The 17446-nt window shown below is 42.9% G+C and overlaps 1 protein-coding gene across 2 annotated transcripts in view; it reads left to right on the top strand.

Moving 5' to 3' along the window:
• The first annotated feature begins 317 nt into the window (after nt 1-317).
• The window catches only part of LOC103818337 (transmembrane protein 132D), a 187496-nt gene continuing 170367 nt past the window's right edge, over nt 318-17446 (top strand). For both annotated transcript variants that reach the window (XR_003945358.2, XM_009092640.4), the window contains exon 1: nt 318-549. Coding sequence is in view for 1 of the 2 variants with exons in the window: in XM_009092640.4 (XP_009090888.2) it covers nt 471-549 (79 nt within the window). In the remaining variant the exon portion in view is untranslated. The remainder of the gene's footprint in view (nt 550-17446) is intronic.

Below are 17446 nucleotides of genomic sequence, written 5' to 3'. Positions count from 1 at the left end.
AGGGCGGATCAACATCGCCTAAAGGAAAACTTTGGTGCCGCCCGGGGAGCCGCCGCGCCGCTCCCGAGATGCGGGCGCTGGCCGTGTGAAGCGCATCCCGCGGCGGGCGGGAGGCAGCGCTGCCCCGAGCCCGGCCCTGCCCAGCGCCCGGCACGGACTCGGGGCTGCCGGGCACGGCGCTGCTCGCCCGCCTCGGGCAGCTGCGGCTCCGCGCCGACGTCTGAATCCAGACTGACTCCTTTCTATTTATTGCGGGGAGAGGGGTGTTTTTTCACAGCATCATCTGTTGTGAAGAAAGGAGGGAGGAAGGGGGAGGAGGGTTAACGCTAAAGAAGTCTTCTCTGCGAAGGAAATCCCTTTTGCACTTTCCAGATGACCTTTTCTGAAAATGTAGCCTCTCCAGCTGAACGGTTTTCATTTTGATTACCAAGTGTGTGAAACTGATCCCCAAGTGCTCCACAAACCGTAGGATGTGTGCTTCCGGGATTAGCAATATGGGGCATCTGTTGTCGCCTCTTCTCTTGAGCCTGGCAGCAGTTTTTTCCAAAGGTAAGTCTTAATCTCTTCTGCTTCACTGCATCTTGGTTCTTATTTTGCACAGCCAGCCCTTCTCCCGTCTCTCTGTAGTGCCTTGAGTGCTGATACGATTCAAGACAGAAAGACTTGGGGGAAGCCATGTGCTAGTCAAAACCACAGAGGATGCGATGGGAAAGCCTGAGTGGAAGGATCTTTCCTTGGTTGACCATGACAAAACAGTCTGGCAGTTTCCCGAGGCAGCTGTTACCTCCTTACTGTACTTTTGGTGGGGTAGAAGATGCTGCTGCTGAGCTTAGCTGGTAGCTCTGCTTTGGATTACGAAGGTTTTGTGATGTGGAAGTCTGAAATCCCCAGAGGTACAAGCTGTTGGAGTTGGTTGCCCCACCGTTATCTTCTGTGCCATTTTTCAGATTAAAAATCCTGTATCTCAGACTACTGGCAGTGTTGTACTGGACCAAAAAAAGAGGTACTTAGTGAAACATTTTGAAGCTTTGATGAGATGCTGTAGCAGGTGTCTGATATCCTGCATGCTGAATAGAGTTGGAATGTCCTGATGGCATGACTTCACACAACTCAGTGATTCTTTCTTGGAGCCCTCGAGCTTGTTTACAGCCCTAATCAGAAAACCAGCACGCAGGCAGTGCACATATCTTTGTGTGCATTCAAAGCTTCCTCGGAACTTAAAATCCATCGATGGCTTCAGCCAAAAGGTGAATGCACTTTGGCAATACTTAATTTAGATGGTTCTGAGCATTCCTGCGAAATATAAATTAGAAGTATACATTTCTACAGAGCAGATACTGTGCATCAGCAGTTATATTTTGGCAGGAACACAAAGTTTTCATGTGGTTTAGTCTTCAGAGGGGAATCAGAGCATATGCATTAAATCTGTGATTCTGCAAACATACTGGTAAAGAGTCCTGCTTATAAATATCCCTATTAAAAATATATTACTTATTCTTAATGCCCTTTTTACACTTCCAGAGATCAGCACTTTTCTTTTTCATTAAGTGAGTTCTTTTTACTAATTACTTTGTATCCACAGCTGAATTTATTGACAGATGGCAGAACACATAGCTGTGTGTTTCTGTGGTGCTTTCCTGTATCAAATTCCATTCTCCTCCTTTTTTCCTTAGAACAGGTAAAGAAAGAAAGGAACAAAATTATAAGTCTTCTCAAATGTTCCTAAATGTGCCTACGTCAGTCCTGTTCTAAAGTTGCAATTGGAAATGCATTAGCAGCAGGGATTAGAATTCAGGGTCTTTTCAAGAGATTGCTTCATTCACATTGCACACCAGTAGCTTGTGATTGCCCGGCAAGGTTGTAAATGATGTATTTTGTTATAAGCAATACCATCGGTACTTTGGATGGGCTCACAGTGCAATAAGAGTATGAACTTCATTCCCTGGCTTTTGCTGTGTTTGAGTTTGCTGCCCTAACACTGATTCATATAGTGTTGGACTGAGGTTGCAGTTTATTCCAGGACTGGAATAAATGGCATTTCAGTTTTACAGAATACAGCATTTCTTTTACTGCCAACTCAGCAATTAGAGCGTTCATATGTGATTTCAATCTGAAATATTACTTACATTTCTTTTGAAAGATGTATAAGAGAAATTGCTTCACCAAAGGGGTTGTCAAGGCCTGGCACAGCTGCCCAGGGAAGTGGTGGAGTGCCCATCCCTGGAGGGATTTAAGGGACTGTAGATGTGGTGCCTGGGGATGGGGTCAGGGGTGAACAGGGCAGTGCTGGCTTAGCAGTGGCATTTGATGGTCTTGGGGTCTTTCCAGCCTGAAGAATTCCGTGATCCCATGAAACCTGAGATCAGGAGATCCCAGCAGAAGCACATCGGGTATCCAAGACAGCACTGCTGTGGGAGTGCCAGGACTCTGCTGTTCAGTGATACAGATATCTGTCCTTAATGCAATTGGTTATTTTCTCTGGTGACAGACTCCATCTGCACTGCTATGCCTTAATACACTGGAAAGAGCAGAGTGTTCCAGAGATTTATAGTATGAACTGCACAGTGTAAAAGGTTGATTCCCACCCCCCTCCATGCAGTAAGATGAACAGACAAAAAATACATCAGGCATGATTACTACTACAGGGCATGTTTCTTTGATGCTTTTCTGTTGCTAATAGAAAAACTCTCTCATTTATGACACGATGACAAAGTTTTCCTAAAGAGCTACAAAAGCTTTTAACATGCAACAGCAATCAGCTGTCTATTGTGTATAGGGCTGCTGCTTATTACTCAGAACCATGGCAACACACCTTGTACTGCACAGTTTCCAAATCTTTCAGGTAATAATGTTGAAGACTTGAGAATTCTATTGTGATTTTGCTTAGCTTTTATCTTGTAAAATGCAGAGCTCCAGCCTGAGAAATGAAATGTTGTTTTCAATAATGAGCTAAAGATCCTACCAGACCAGCTTGTCAGTGATGATATAATCCACGTGTGTTAATGCACCCTCAGTGTCACAGTCGATGGATGTGTGAGGGCAGAGGGGATTGTGCTCTGTAACTGCAGTTCACAGCTTTGTCCTCAGCAGAGTTTTCCTGAGTCAGTCCTAGGAGGCCAATGCTGGCCCTCAGTCAGTTCAGTGTTTTGCTGTTTGCTATCAAAGGTGGGAAGAAGTTCTTGGGAAGTCTTCAGTCAAAAAATAACCAGGTCCAGCTGATGTTAATGAAAACAAACTATATACAACAGGCACAATAATGTGGCTCTTTTGTTCTCCTGTTTAAATGGAAATTCATCAGCTCCACTGGAGTACAATTGGAACTTCAATACTTTATTTGAGCTCCAGGTTCCACGCCTGGCTTCAGTCTAGAATAAAAACAGCATCTCCCATAAGGTGCCAAACACTCTTGGGGTGTATATTATGAAACTAAAGATTGAGGAGCTTTTTTCATGATGAATGTCTCCATATAAAACCAGATTTCATTGATTTCAAATTTCAAGTTAACAGTAAAAACCAAGTGAATATTTTAGTGACTTGTTCTGCTTGTCTCCTGCTGAGCATTCTGTGTCATCCTGGGCAGGAATCTTCCTGCAAGTTGCTCTCTAATGATATTTCAGGCCATAGAGCTGCTGGTTTGATTTTCTTTTTCTCTCAATTTTATTGAAATGGAGGCTTGGCAAGTGTATTAGGCAGGATTTCCTTGTATCCCCTCAGGGCGTTCCCCATGGCTAGAGATGTGCAGAGCACATGTGCAGTGATGCAAATCTCCTGTTACAGCTAAGTGAGTATGGGAAAACAAGGAAACCAAACCCCCAAATGTCTAGTTTTGGTTCATTCCTCTAGAAAAGTGGTAGTATATTAGTAATGGGTTATAATTCTGTATATGGGGTTAAAATAAAAGATGTTTCATTTATGAGATGTATTTTTTTCCACTCCTTCTTGGTGGTGGCTAGACAAGAGTTCAGGGTTGAATTACAGTTCATGGAGACTGATTGTGATTGTGATGATGAGGGACACATTCTTCTTCTCAAAGTAACAGTGCTGGTGTTTCTTGTGGACAGACCCATTCCTGGCATCTGTGGCTCCAGCTGTGCAGTTGGTCTGGATGGAAAATGTGGTGCTTGCTGCTTTCACATGAGCATAAAGTACACGTGTGGTCAGTAGGAGCTTTTCCTGTGAGCTCTGCCTATGGGCAAAAACCCCAAAAGTTTTTCTATAAAACCCCCAAAACAAATTAAATCGTCCCAGCTTTAAGTTCAAGGAGTTACCTTAAACCTAGAGTTTTTGTGCTTTGTCCCAGCTGCATTGAACTTGAGGTTGTTTGAGACTCTAAAAGGGAAGGGGAACACCACTTCTACCTTTTCACTCTTGCTGTGTTTCTTGCCACAGAGTATTTGTGGGAAAAACCCCATTGTGATTCCTTTTCATTCAGTAAAAATAATAAATACAGACTAAACAAAAAATTCCACAGCTAGACCTGTGTTTTATTTGTCAGCTGCAATACTGGCTTAATGTGATTTGGTTTCTAATATTTCCCTGTAATGTTCTCGTTTTTTACTTCTGTCTTTTCTTTTATTAGTTCCTTAGGACAGGCAGGCTCTGTGACACCAACCAATGTTTTAGATATTAATAAAAGCAGCTTTATTCAATAAAGATCAGTTTTATTTAATAAAGGAGAGAATCAAAAGATAATCTGATTTTTCATGCTGCATTCACATCAAATCAAGCTCCTGAGGTGGTTGGGATGCCAAGTCTAGTGGCAGTCTATCACGGGTCCTAGGATACATAAACATGACTGCAGACAGATTGATTGCAGAGAAGCTGAAGAGGCAGCTGAGGTTCATCACAAGTTTGGTTTATAAAGTGGTACATTAAATTACTTGATTTTCACCAGTCTTTGTAGTATTGCCTGCTGCATTATTAATGGCAGCTCCAAATGAAGTGGATTTTAAGTAGTTCCGAGACATGTAGATAACACTAATTATCATGAGCAGTTTAAAGTACATATTTGAGGATCTTAGGCTACTTGGCCCCAGGGTTTAAATGTGGGCACAGTTAACTGCAGAATGAGGATTAGCCTCTTCATGTCCCTGATTTCTTCTTTTATTGAATAGACTTAATTCTGTTGTAAGGTGTTGGTCTGATGGCCCCACAGAGCCAAGAGATTGAAACTCTTCATCTTCCAAAGCACAGCCTGTGTGGTACCAGTGCAAACTTCCATTTCCTGCTTTAGTCCTGTGCCTCAAACTGGACCCAGAGGAGGGTGTAACTCCCAGCTCTGCCATGGAAGGACTTACACCCTGCTGTTGGGCCCACTGCAGTCAGTGAGGGCATTTCAGTGCCTTCAGCAGGCTTCAATTCAGAGTTTTCTGGAGTGGTATTTTTCAGCCTGTAGCCCACACACCGGTGGTGATTCATAGAACATCTGAGCAGTGTTGTGAAACCAGTGCCAGAAACCTTCTGCGTGCAAGGGAGAAAAAACCGAGGGGAGGAAATGGAAGTAACAAGGCTGCTTTCAGACTGCATCCCAGTTTGTGTCTGGTCGTAAACAAAGACCTTTGTGACAATACCAAAACCGGGCAGTGTGAGATGCTCTGGATTTCTTTCGGGAGGTTAGATGGCTTTTTTCCTTGAAAGAGAAATGCCAGTGTAGTGAGACTGACTGTGGTAGTTGGCAGTGTTGCTGTGGGCAGTTCGGTGTCGCCTCTGTGCTCCAGACACAGACACTGCTGGTGTGAGTGTTTGTGATCCAGCGCAGCAGAGGCTGTTTAAATCACCACTGAGCAGTGGCTCAGTGGGCAGAGCAGGAGAACCCTGCCAGTCACTTATGGCATCTGCACTCTGGGGTCAATTAACTGCCTCAGAGCTTCTGCTCTGCACGCAGAGCATGCTTGTGTGATCTCACACCCTCACTGCTGGGGTTTTTTAATCAAGCAAGAATCCTTGAGGGAGTTTTCTGTGCTGCAGACAATTGTCTCCCTGGAAGTGGCTCAGCAAAATGCACTTTGGTTTCTCGTACAAGCAGTGTATAAAAGGTTGGTAGGAGAGTCATCAATGTTGCCGTATTTTCCCAGATTTACAAAACAGAAGGCTTCTTTCCTCCTCCTGTAGTCACTTCACCTTCTCTCAGGCCCATCTGGCTCTGTTTTTAAAGTTACTTTGAATTGGTTTGTTTTGTCATTTGGGGGTTTATTTGCAAATAAAGACTTTGCTACAAGGATGTTTTGGTAGAAGTGTCTCTGAAATTTACTATGGTAATGGTTCGCAAGCAAAACAGACCCACATCTGAAAATGACCATGTAGATTCTAAACTGTGGGAAGGATATTGAATAATGTAGCTCTTAGAAAAACAACAGAAGAAATCAGTTAGCTGGGTATGGATAAAAAAGCAGCAGGGGTAAGAATAACAAGGGCCACAAGCAGAGGTGTGGAAAGATGTCGACACACTCTTTACTCTTGGGGGACACAGCTTTGAGATGGACTAAGGAGCAACAGGAGCTCCTCTCCAGCTGCACCAGGATGCTCCACATCTTGTCCTTTGAAGTGTTTGCTTTCAAGAGAGGCAGACTGTTGAGCAGACAGTCTGCAGATCTCTTGCTGAGGAGCAAGGCAGATGTCCAGATAATCACACAGATGACTCTGCATGTCCTGCATGCTAAAAAAATCCTCCAAGTCAGAGTGTAGTCTCATCTAATGCTGAATGGTCTCAACACCTTGAATTCTGTGGGCCCTCAACATCACTTGCTTTTTTTTTTATATTTTTAAAAGTGTAGTTTTATGTCTTCGGTATACAGCATGTAAATTCATTGTGCAAGAGGAGGAACCCAAAGCTGGCAGAGGTAACTAGTCAGTGGTGTCTCTGAATATTGACCTAATCCACAATATATCCCATTTAGTCTTCAAAGTGCTCACATACCAAAGATTCTGGATTAGCACATAATTGTATCCTCCATTTTCTGCTGAGCCATGGTGACTCATTCTACTTGTCTTCATGAAAATAATGGTGATTTACATCTGCTTGTATTCGAAATATCTGTATTTATCCTTTAGCGCTGCATCTCTGTCCTAATGTAATCAGCTTTGCTTGGTTAATTTTGATTTGCTGGTACACATGGGGTAGTTATGTTTCTTGTCTGTGTGTGTCAGATTCCTACATTTAACTTCCTACTTTGCTGCTAGCAGTGGGGTATATTGTCAGCTTTTCCCGCTTGATGTTGTTTCTGTAGATTGTGTTTTGAGCTACTGTTGAAAGAGCTATTCAGCTCTGCAAAACTTTGCAGTGTGATAAACCTGTAAATACACTGTGTACCTGCAATTACACTCCTGTCATTCTTCCCTTGTTCTCAGAAATAAGAATAGGATCTAGTTTGCTCAGGGTCACAAGTCTGTAGCTCTGAAGATGAAGAAGGATCTCTTTATGTGGTTCTCAATACAGGCCTTGGGGCAGAACCCAGCAGCTGATTGTGCCCAGCAGAGGAAAGAGTGCCCACACACTGGAAGTTCATTGCCACACGTGGTGCAGAGTACAGGGAATACTCTTACACTCATTTTCCTTGTGTGTGTTCTGTTTGGCATCTGTTTAACCCAGAGTTTGGGGCTTTGATAGGTGCTGTGCTCACCTACAGAATTAGCCACTCACCTGAAAACACTGAACACACTTGTCCTTCCTTCTCTGGAAGGAACATATGCAAAAGGGGCTGTGCAATGTTCTGCTGTGTTAGTGCATGTCTGGTATGTGACTTAGCAAGTTCTGACATGTTCTCAGACTGTCATGGCAAGGCCATTTCCAGATGTCACGGATGAGTTTCTTTGTACCCACTCCCAGAATTCTGCAGAAGTGCCAGCTGCCCAGCAACCCTGTGAATCAGGGTGTGAGAGATGGGGGTCTGAAATGTAGTGGGCATACTTCATTTCCAGAGTCTTTTTCGAGTTGTGCTACCCCTCCTAATGACAGAGTGGTTGCCCCTGCAGTGAATAAGAGCAGGGTGTTGTTTTGGAAGCTTGATCTGTGCTCTGTGTAGATCTGCCCTTGCTCACGTGGGGTTCCCCAGTTCCTGCTCCCTTGTTCCATATCCTTTTCCATATTTCTGGGTTGTGAGCCTACCCTGACTTTGCTGTGCTCCTCTGCTCTGTGGCTGCCTGTGTCCCCTGCAGCACTGTCTGATAGGAGATGATTTCTTGCATACTGAACACTTGGGCACAGTGGGATTCTGTTCTGTGCTCCTGACTCTCTGACACCATCTGCCCAGCAAAGTGGTTTTAATGGGTTTCCACTGAGCCAGGCTGTACTACAGCCCTGGCAGCATGCTCAGTGTTTTTAAAAATAAACAAAATCTCTTCAGACAAGCCACACACGAACATTGGCATCTCCAGCAAAATTGGGGATTTCATACTGTTTGATATTTTGTGGAGCAGAAATATCTCTGTTTGATAGGCTCTAAAGTGGGAAAATGACCGATAGCTTGGAGTGGCCTTCTAATAGTACTGGTTTATTATTGTAAACGACCTCATAAAGCATTATTTCCCATCCCATTTTTTTAAGTCAGGCATTATTATCCTTTTACAAAAATGCAATTGTTTTACCTTGTTAGAGTTCTCTTCTTTATGAGAGCAGGGGAATGTAGTGGTTCATGATGGTGATTTAGGAGTGAAGGTATCCATTGGCTTTCTGTAACCTTTGAAAAATCACTCCAGTTCCCTGCTTTCCCTTTTTTTAAACTGTCTTGTCTGCTCAGAATACAAGGTGTTCAGAGCAGAATCTGGTTTACTTGCAGCTATACAGCATCTGCTGTACATTTTACCACATGAAAATAATTAATTTCTAGCATCTGTGTTAAAAATTGGAATGTGACATTCTGATTGCTGGATAGCATGAGCTGCTCAGAGGTCTGTAAGAATAGAAAAGAAGAGTGGAGTAAGGAAAAAAATAAAGATATGATGAGAGCATGTGTGTGATTAAAATATTCTGAGGGACTGAGTAGATGCCATCCCCTGATGTTACAATGAAAATGCTATCTAAGCCTTTTCAAACAGCAGCATGGTAAAGGGAATGTAAAAAGCTTTTTATAAGATGTCATAAAGATGGTTTTCTAGTAATTTCTGTTGAAGTTCATGTCAATAAACTATTCAAGAAAATATTTTCAATGTCTGTATTAACAATGCAACAAACCACTTATGAAAAAGTAGTTTTTTTGGCAGATGGTACAGATCTTAGAATATTTCGTTCCTTCTTTGCCCCTTCAAGTCTGGGGTTTATTTCAGGCTCCTTCAGTTTGGCAGGTTGTGAACATAGTGGGCAGTGGTGGTAATGAGATGGTGAAAGAGACTCTTGTCTGGTCCCTGAGTTATTGATGGGACATGGAAGTTGAAAGAGTCAAAAGAAATGGATTCTTCTGACTTCTGAGCTAACTCCTATGAGCACACAGAGGATCAAACACCATCTTGTTTGTTAGCCTTTAGGTTCTTTTATTCTAAATTCCGTGGAGTCTGACTTGGAACCAATTTCATGTTATAAAAAAGACAAAATATCACTGTGAATTCCCTTGACAAAGAAGATGGCATTTCCTTCTTTGTCAGTGCTGTCCACCAGGCTGATGTTTTGAGTGGTATCTCAGTGCTCCTTTATTGTTCTTAATGATTCATTTGTGTAAACCTAACTATGGTAAATACTTAAGTTCTGTGATCTTCCACAGGTGTTTGCTGCTGCTGTTACCTTTTTTCCCTGTTTGTCCTGTCATAACTTTGGATATTGCTGAAGATGCTCCCTGCTGTTTCAGCTGCAGCAGTTTACAAAACAAGTATCAGCATCAACTGGGTCTTTGCTTGCCTTTTTATTTAGCCTCTTTATCTGAGCAGCAGTAGATCAGAGTAATGGTACAATAATCACTGGTGAAACATGTATTTGTTTGGTTTTGTTCTATTTCTATGCAGTCATGTGCTCCTTTCATCCTTTCATCTATTCCTGTCAGAATTACGAGTTTGGTTTGGATCAGACCCTGAAGAAAGAGAAATGCTTGTAAGTGGAGAACACTAAATATAGCAGACCTTTGTTCCTGTATTTATAGTTTGGGGCTTAGAATGTCTGCATGTGCACTATTGGTTCTCATCAAATAATCAAATGGCATCAATAATAATAAATGATGGTTCATGAAGAGATTCTCTGCAACTGTTCTCCTTTCAGCAGCTCCAGAAGAGGAGGATGACTTTGGCAGCATATCTGCAGTGCTGCCAGCCCTGGGCTTTGGCAGCCCGAGTGAGGAGCAGTGCATTCAGACTTAGGTGCAGAGGGGAGCATTCCCAGACCTTGTAGGATTTCAGCAGTTGCAGTGGGTCAGATGATAATTTCTCAGGTAGTTAACTCTCCCAGCCCGTAGGTACTTATGGCCTACAACTTGTCTGGAAGGTTGTTGGGGACAGTGAAGATCAAGGGATGAAGAAAAGTCCCCCCCAAATGACAAAAGAGTCCTACAGGATGCTATTTGGTGCAAGAGGGCTTTTCCAGTGTCTCAGTTCATCCTGTGAAGTGCTAAAGCCATCCTTTTCTTCATAACGAGTACATTCTGGTTTGTTTTCCGCCTGAGAAGAGCAGCCCTCTAATCCTCACATCTGTGCTGACTCTGCAGCATTCCCTTTTGGGCCTCTCTTTGACTCGTTGCAGATGTTTGCTGCCACTTTGATCAATTTGTCACAAGAACTACACATTCTCTCCCTTGTTCTATCTTCTTCCTACAAACAGGCCCTATCAAAATCTCCTCTGTGGAATTGTTGTGGCAGTCTCAGTTATCTTTTGTCCTTCTCTGACATCTGTCTTAGGAAGAGCTGATCATTGTATTTCTCCAGTCTAAATCTGACCGGGCCTTAGCAAATGTCACTTCAGTACCTCGTTGTTTTCTTCTCCAATTTCTGAATCAGTGTTTCTCTCAGACACTCAGCAAGTGAACCCCTCCATAATTCCTGCACTTTCTCTTGCCCCCTTATTTATAGGTCAGTGCTGCCACTGTTCTTCTTGCAATACCAAATCTTGTTTTCAGCAATGGGATGAACAGAAGGAATCACAGAGGAAAACAGACCATATATAATCTTAGATTTAGAGATGACATTGAACTTTAGTACTGACCTATATGAGTTATCAGAAAATAATTGAAACTCTAGGCTGGGAGCCCGGAAAATTAAGATTGAGGGCAAGCAAGAAGAAATTTATGGAAGTTGGAAGACAAGAAGAAGAAATAAAGATTGAACTCTGTGTTGTGGTGGTACTCTGCAGAGTAAGCAGTGATAGTGAAGATGGGATTGTGAAAGTTGCATGATAGAGAAAATCAGAATAGCTGTGCTCTGTGAGCTGCTCCAGGCACACAGGGTGTGCACAGCCCCTCACCAGAGCCATCCCAGGAGGTCTGATGGCTTCAGTTACACAAATACTTGACCTTATCCAATGCAACTTGTATTCTACCAAACTGCAGAGTTGCCCTCACGTTCATTAAAGCAATTTAAATTAAGAAGATAGAATCCCTTCTTTACACTTCAGTTTCAGACTAAGACAAATATTAAACTACCATAAATTGTCACGGAATAAATAAATGTTTATTTTGCTTATGCTGAATGCAAGTTGCAGCAGCTAAGATAGTTTTGCTTATTTTCTCAATAATCTCATGTGAAATGGTTTGTACTTTATTTCACGCCCCTGAAAGGAAAACCAGAACAACTGATGCTCAGTTACTCCTTTGCATGCAGTGGTTGAAAATAACTCTTTTGTCTTTGCAGTAAAATATTCTCACATGCATGCAAGCTTCATCATTCCCAACTCTTTTTTCCAGTAGTAAAAAGTTTCTCTGCACATTCTGGCCTTTGCATAATGGAAGCTCTCACACTTTCCACATCCTCTGAGTTCTTCCCTTGACCTGCTGGCTGAGGGTGCTCCTGGGAAGGGTTTTGTTTCCTTCTCAGCTCTTGCAGTAGAACTTGCCTTCTGCCCTGCACGAGTAGGCATCAGCTGGGCCAGGGAAACTCTGCATTGTGTGCTCCTGGAGATGCCACTCAGCCCCAGAGGAGGGGATGATGAAACCACACAGCATTGCTGGGAAAACTCTGCTAAATGCTGTGAAAACACAGCTGGGAACAATAAGCCTTCAGGAGTCAAGGTCTAACTTCACGGAAACAATGTTCAGAATTTTTGTAATTTGGCTGTAGAAAATGTTCTGACAGATCTTTTCCTGGATATTAAAATCCCCCACTTTACAGGGATAGTGCAGGTGCAGTAGTTGACCAGTGGTGCTTTCCTGTGTTTTGTGTGTTGGATTTTGTTCACTTAAACCTAGACTGTAAGCTGTAAACAGAAAAAAAAATAAAAATTCTTTACTGGGCTGAATCTGATCTGAAAAGGAGCATGGATGGCAGAACTGCTCACAGCAGAGTCAGCCTCAGCTGGGGCTGCTGCAGTCTCTTTCCTGTGTGGCATTGGCATTTCTGCAGTTGAGTAATGAGCCATGCAGAGAGCTCACAGAGACAGCTCAAAACTAATATTTTTTCCTCATTTATAGAGGTTTTAATTTTTCTTTGCAGTCACCAGCTCCAGTAATACTGCAGTTGCCTACTGAGGTGGTTGAGCTCCTTGATCTGATGGAAAACTAACGGAGCAAAAAGAAAAGCTTTCCAACAGGGATGGGACTGTGAATAATCTCACCCGAGGCCACATGCTCACCAGATCTCAGATGGAAAAGGGCTGAGTGCCTTCATAGGCTGCAATTAAAGCTTTCTGTTTGTAGCATCAAGCTGTACATCCAGTAATCTGTTCCCAGGCCTTTTCCTTCTCATTCCCTTGCAGAGAGCATGATTATAGAGCCAGGTGATGTTCAACCTTAGCTGTTGTTCAAGCATAGAAACCAGGCCAGAAGGAAGGAAGCTTGACAGGGATCACTTGGTATATTTCTGATTGCCATTTGCAGCTGATAGGCCTCAGCAAGCTAACATCCCATTGCAGCTACAGAACAGACACTTGGCTCTCTGCTGTCTTCAGCATTACAGACTGCTGTTGGATGGGACCCCTCACACCTGCCTGTCACCCAGACACTTCCCACTTCTTCATCACTTGGTTGTTTCCTTCCTCCTGAGCTGAACTGGTTAAGTCCTAGTGCTCCTCAGGTCTCCTGTGGGCTTCCTGTCTCTCTCCCACCCCCAGAATCACTCCCAGCAGACAAATTCCGTGTGGGAGCTGTAGCTCTGCCACAGGTACCACTGCTGCTCAGAGTGTGTAGCAAGGTGCAAGGACCCTTTCAATGCTCACTGCTGTGCATCACAGTTACCTTTTCTGTCCATCTGGATTCTTAAGGCACTCAGCCTTTGGGTCCAGCTGCGAGCTCACAGGAGGGTTTTGTTCCATTACAGTGGAATGGTGAGACCAGCATGAGGACAAGTGGCTGTTTGAGTCATGGCCCAGCTCCTAATTACACCTGTGTGCTTCCTTAATGGAATTCAAAGGAATGATGATGTTGTGTGAAAGCAGTGATATTGTATTTATTTCTAAATTCATTTGAAGATGTCAGCATGTAGCCCTGAGGAGGTGAAAGAAAGGCAGAGCTTGTCAGCCTCCCTGGCTGCTCGGAATTACCCTGAACCTATTGGAAATGAAAGGTTCAGAGAGCGCAGATGGAATAGATTGAAGCTTTGAGTGAATTGAAAGGGCAAGTTTGCTGGCTAATCATGATCTCTGTGGAGAGAGGGGTAGCTAATAGATTGGAATTGTCAGACATTGTGAAGTCCTCTAAAGAACTGCTTAAGGCATTTCACTTTCCAGCTCTAGCTCGTGTAGCTGCCTTCTTTTTAATTAAAATAGCTTTTGTTTCCACGTAGTTAAAATAAAACATGGGAGCATGTAATACTTAGTGAATATGTGATGTAGGAATGTCCTTATCTTGGCTGATTATTTTCCTGCTTTTAAGATAACATTGCATTAATACATCTCTTTAGCAACACATTTCTTCCCTCTTTAGATGAAGGCTGGATTTTTAGAAGCATCTGGTTTTAAATTTAAGAACCAAAATGCTCCCAGCATTTGGTAGTGGGTAGAATCTTGTCTGGAGTTCAGGGATGCTGATGTTACTATTACAACAGAAATAGATGAAATCGATGAATTCAGAATTTCTGTTCCCCTGTATATATTCAATTTCTCTGTGTTATCTTCTGATGGTAGAACTTCTTTGTCTTGAAATTCAAAGTCACTTTCAGATCAGTTGTGAATATCTGGAAGTTCATCATTCACTCCAAACCCATGTCCACGATGCAGAACTTAAGACTGCTTTAAAACTACCTTGAAACAGTTTTGCAGTTATCAGGTTCTTTCACATTTTTGTATGTCAGAACCCAGCCTGAATTTTGTTGAAAGAGCAAAGAAACCCCATAAACACTAGGAGATAGGGTGGCAGTCCTGTGTGCAGCATGCACACCCTGAAGGCTGCCACCCCAGAAGGCTAAGACTGGATTAGAGCATCAGGAATTTCAGGGGTTTGTGGAGAACCAGCCAAACCAGCCCAGCCTTTCCCTGAGACAAATGAACATCAAGCACGTCCAGGTGTCCTTTCCAAAGAGATTCCCATTGATTGGACTGTTGTTAAGATTTTCATTGATCTCAGCATTGAGCTGCATTCTCCCTTCCCCAGGACTGCACAAAGAGTGCTATCTTGAAAGTGAGTTTTTTATCATTCCCAAATAATGTTTTCGTGCTTCCTGTATACACAGAACAATCCATATCTGCCTTCTAAAATTAAATTCCTCTTACATTGTTTCAGGGCTGGATAATATCACAATATTCACTCTCCACAGCTGGTGGCCCCAGAAGATGATATGCAGGGCGTTCTATTAAATCAGCCATATTCCAAGCAGGCCACACTTCCATTTTTTAGAAGACAATCCCTTTTCACATATGAAGAAGTTTACACACAGCTGTTTTTTTCTCATGCTTTTATAGGCTTTGGGCAGGTGAGTTGGTTGGATGTAATTTTCGGCACTCTGGCTACTGAGACTTGAGTTAAAGCATCCAAATAATTCAGTATTTATTTCCCTTGAGACTTTCCTTGGAGTATCTGGTGGGCATTTTGTTCAGAGGCAATTCCCCTTGGGAGGCTGCAGGTGTGAGGAATTCCACAGTTACCATGACAAAGACTTCTTTTATTTATTTCTCTGGGAGGGGAGGGCAGGAGCAGCAAAAGAGTGGGAGAAGAAAGCAATCCCGAGAGAGGTGAACTTGGCCATTGCTTTTGGAACCACCAGGATGCCCTGGCAGCCTCCTGGCAGGGTGTGCATGGAGCTGGGTGTGGCTTTGCTGGCTCCTGCCTTTGTTTCCCTGCCCTGGACACACTGGGAGGTGACACTGTTGTCCAGAGTTCAGGTCTTAAAGCCACTAACCAAATGTACTGGTTTTACAGCCTGGAAGGCCCTCTAGTCTCTCCATTTATAATGTAAACATGCAATTAGACCTTTATCCATCATTTCACCTTTGTACTGAGTCTAGTGTTTGATCACCTTTAAAAGGGCAAAGCTTGTTTTTGTTGACTGTCACCTTGGGAATTAAAAGCTGCTGCCTTCCAGTTTGAATTTCCTGGTTTTCTGTTAAGCAGGTCCTGTTTTACCTTGATAAGGGTCCCTGTCTGTTTAGGTTAAGGACATCTTTAGTGCCCAGTATTGGGGCCTTTTTAATGCACCAAAATGAGCTCCTGTCTGAGCCCTTCTGGGACACTGAAAAAGGACTTTAGAGCTTTATACAGCCCAGTGCCTCTTCTGGCCAGAGGCAGCTCTGATGGAAACAGCTGTAACGTTGGTAGCATTCCAATCAAATACAAAAAGCCAGATTTCAACCCCTATCTTTGGGGTTATGCAGCCACAATCAAAGCCATGACTCGGCCCTCAGTTTGAGGGAACAGCGAGTGTCAGCTTTTGTGAGGCTCCAGGGGTCCTTGGGAAGGGCCTCACAGCCTCAGCATCCTCCTGCTGCTCCTCTGCTCTGAATGTCTGTGTCAGTAACACAAGAGAGGCTGGGCATAGAGGGGAATATTTAAAGGATCAGAAATTAAGTGCTTTAATAAAGCACAGGTGAGATGCTGGGATACAATTCGATTTTTGTTGTTATTATTAATTCAAGGGGGGAAGAAATACTGTAAAATGAACACAACCTCAGCTGAAGTTTATGGCCTTGAAGGATATGGTGCCTCAGAGGAGTGGTAGGACTCAAGCTTGATTAAACTGGGATTTCAGAAATTCTCTGCACTGAACAAAATAAAAAGGCATTCAATCTAATTAGATAGAATTGTGGAGGGAGAGGAGGAAGAGAGGTATTTCTGACCTGTTGGCTTTTATATAACCTTTAATCCATGGGATGTGTTTGCAGCTATTTTGGTAGATTTATTTTTCTTCTCAAGGGAATTTGGTCTCAAATTGTAACTTTTTGATGACTTTGCTTAGGAAAATCTGAGGAGAAAACCTTCTCATGGTCCTGTTAATATATATAGACTTTCAGGAGGCCTGATCCCTATTTTTTCCTGCTGAAGGTTTATATTTTGGCCAGATCCTGTGCCTCTGTACAATTTCTTTTGGGTTAAATGGCTTTCTTGCAGTTTTGATTCCTGGAATATACATCTAGTTTAAGGACTGCTAATCCTTATATAGTTTTGAGGAGCTAATTGGTACTCACTTGGAAGTTGCCTATTAAGGCATGAGTATAAAAAGATGTAGAGATATGTTTAGAGATAGCTAACATAATGCTTTTTAAAATATGTTAGAGGCACAGTTTTAGAAATGCCAGCTAGTATTTTTGGAAAATCTCTACCACATTGTGAATGTCCTCAAGAAACAGAAGAGGTTGCAATTATGTGCTTTGAAATGGAAGTAATCCTTGACCCTTTAGAGAAGCAAAATGCTATTTGTGCTTAGAGACTGACACAGATTAATTCTGATCATTTACCAGTCATTCCAGTCTTTCCATCTTCTCATTTGCTTCAAGTTAGCAGGCCTCAAAATTCCCCCTGGACTCTGTGATAAACAGACCTAGGCCAGGGAAGTTCTGTTCCCAGGGGGAGGTTTCGGAGTGACCCGGTGACATTGCAGAACAGTTTCCAGTGCTGTTGTTCTTTGCCCTTTTGGTGTAAATCTATGTTCATGTAATCCCTGAAGGGCTGAGAAGCCAAAGCTGTGTTTTTACTACCAAATTTCAGTTTGTGTGGACAGCTTGGCAATCAGTGAAAACACCAGCCAAGGTGCTGTGCATGTTTCAGGTAAAGCCTGCAGGGAAAGCGTTCTATAACACATTGCTTAGGCAAGGAGTTCCTGGAGCCATGCTGTGTCACTGGGTTAAACAAGGGGGAGTTATGTTTCCTTTTCACAGCATTTTATTTCTAATATTAAATTGTGGCCATTTCAGATCTGCAGCCTACGAGAAAGGTTCAAAGCAGAGTTTGATTTA

This window comes from Serinus canaria, chromosome 15, assembly GCF_022539315.1.
Source record: "Serinus canaria isolate serCan28SL12 chromosome 15, serCan2020, whole genome shotgun sequence".
NCBI lineage: Eukaryota > Metazoa > Chordata > Aves > Passeriformes > Fringillidae > Serinus > Serinus canaria.
Note: the sequence above shows the minus strand (reverse complement) of the source record. Positions and strands in the feature narration are given on the sequence as shown.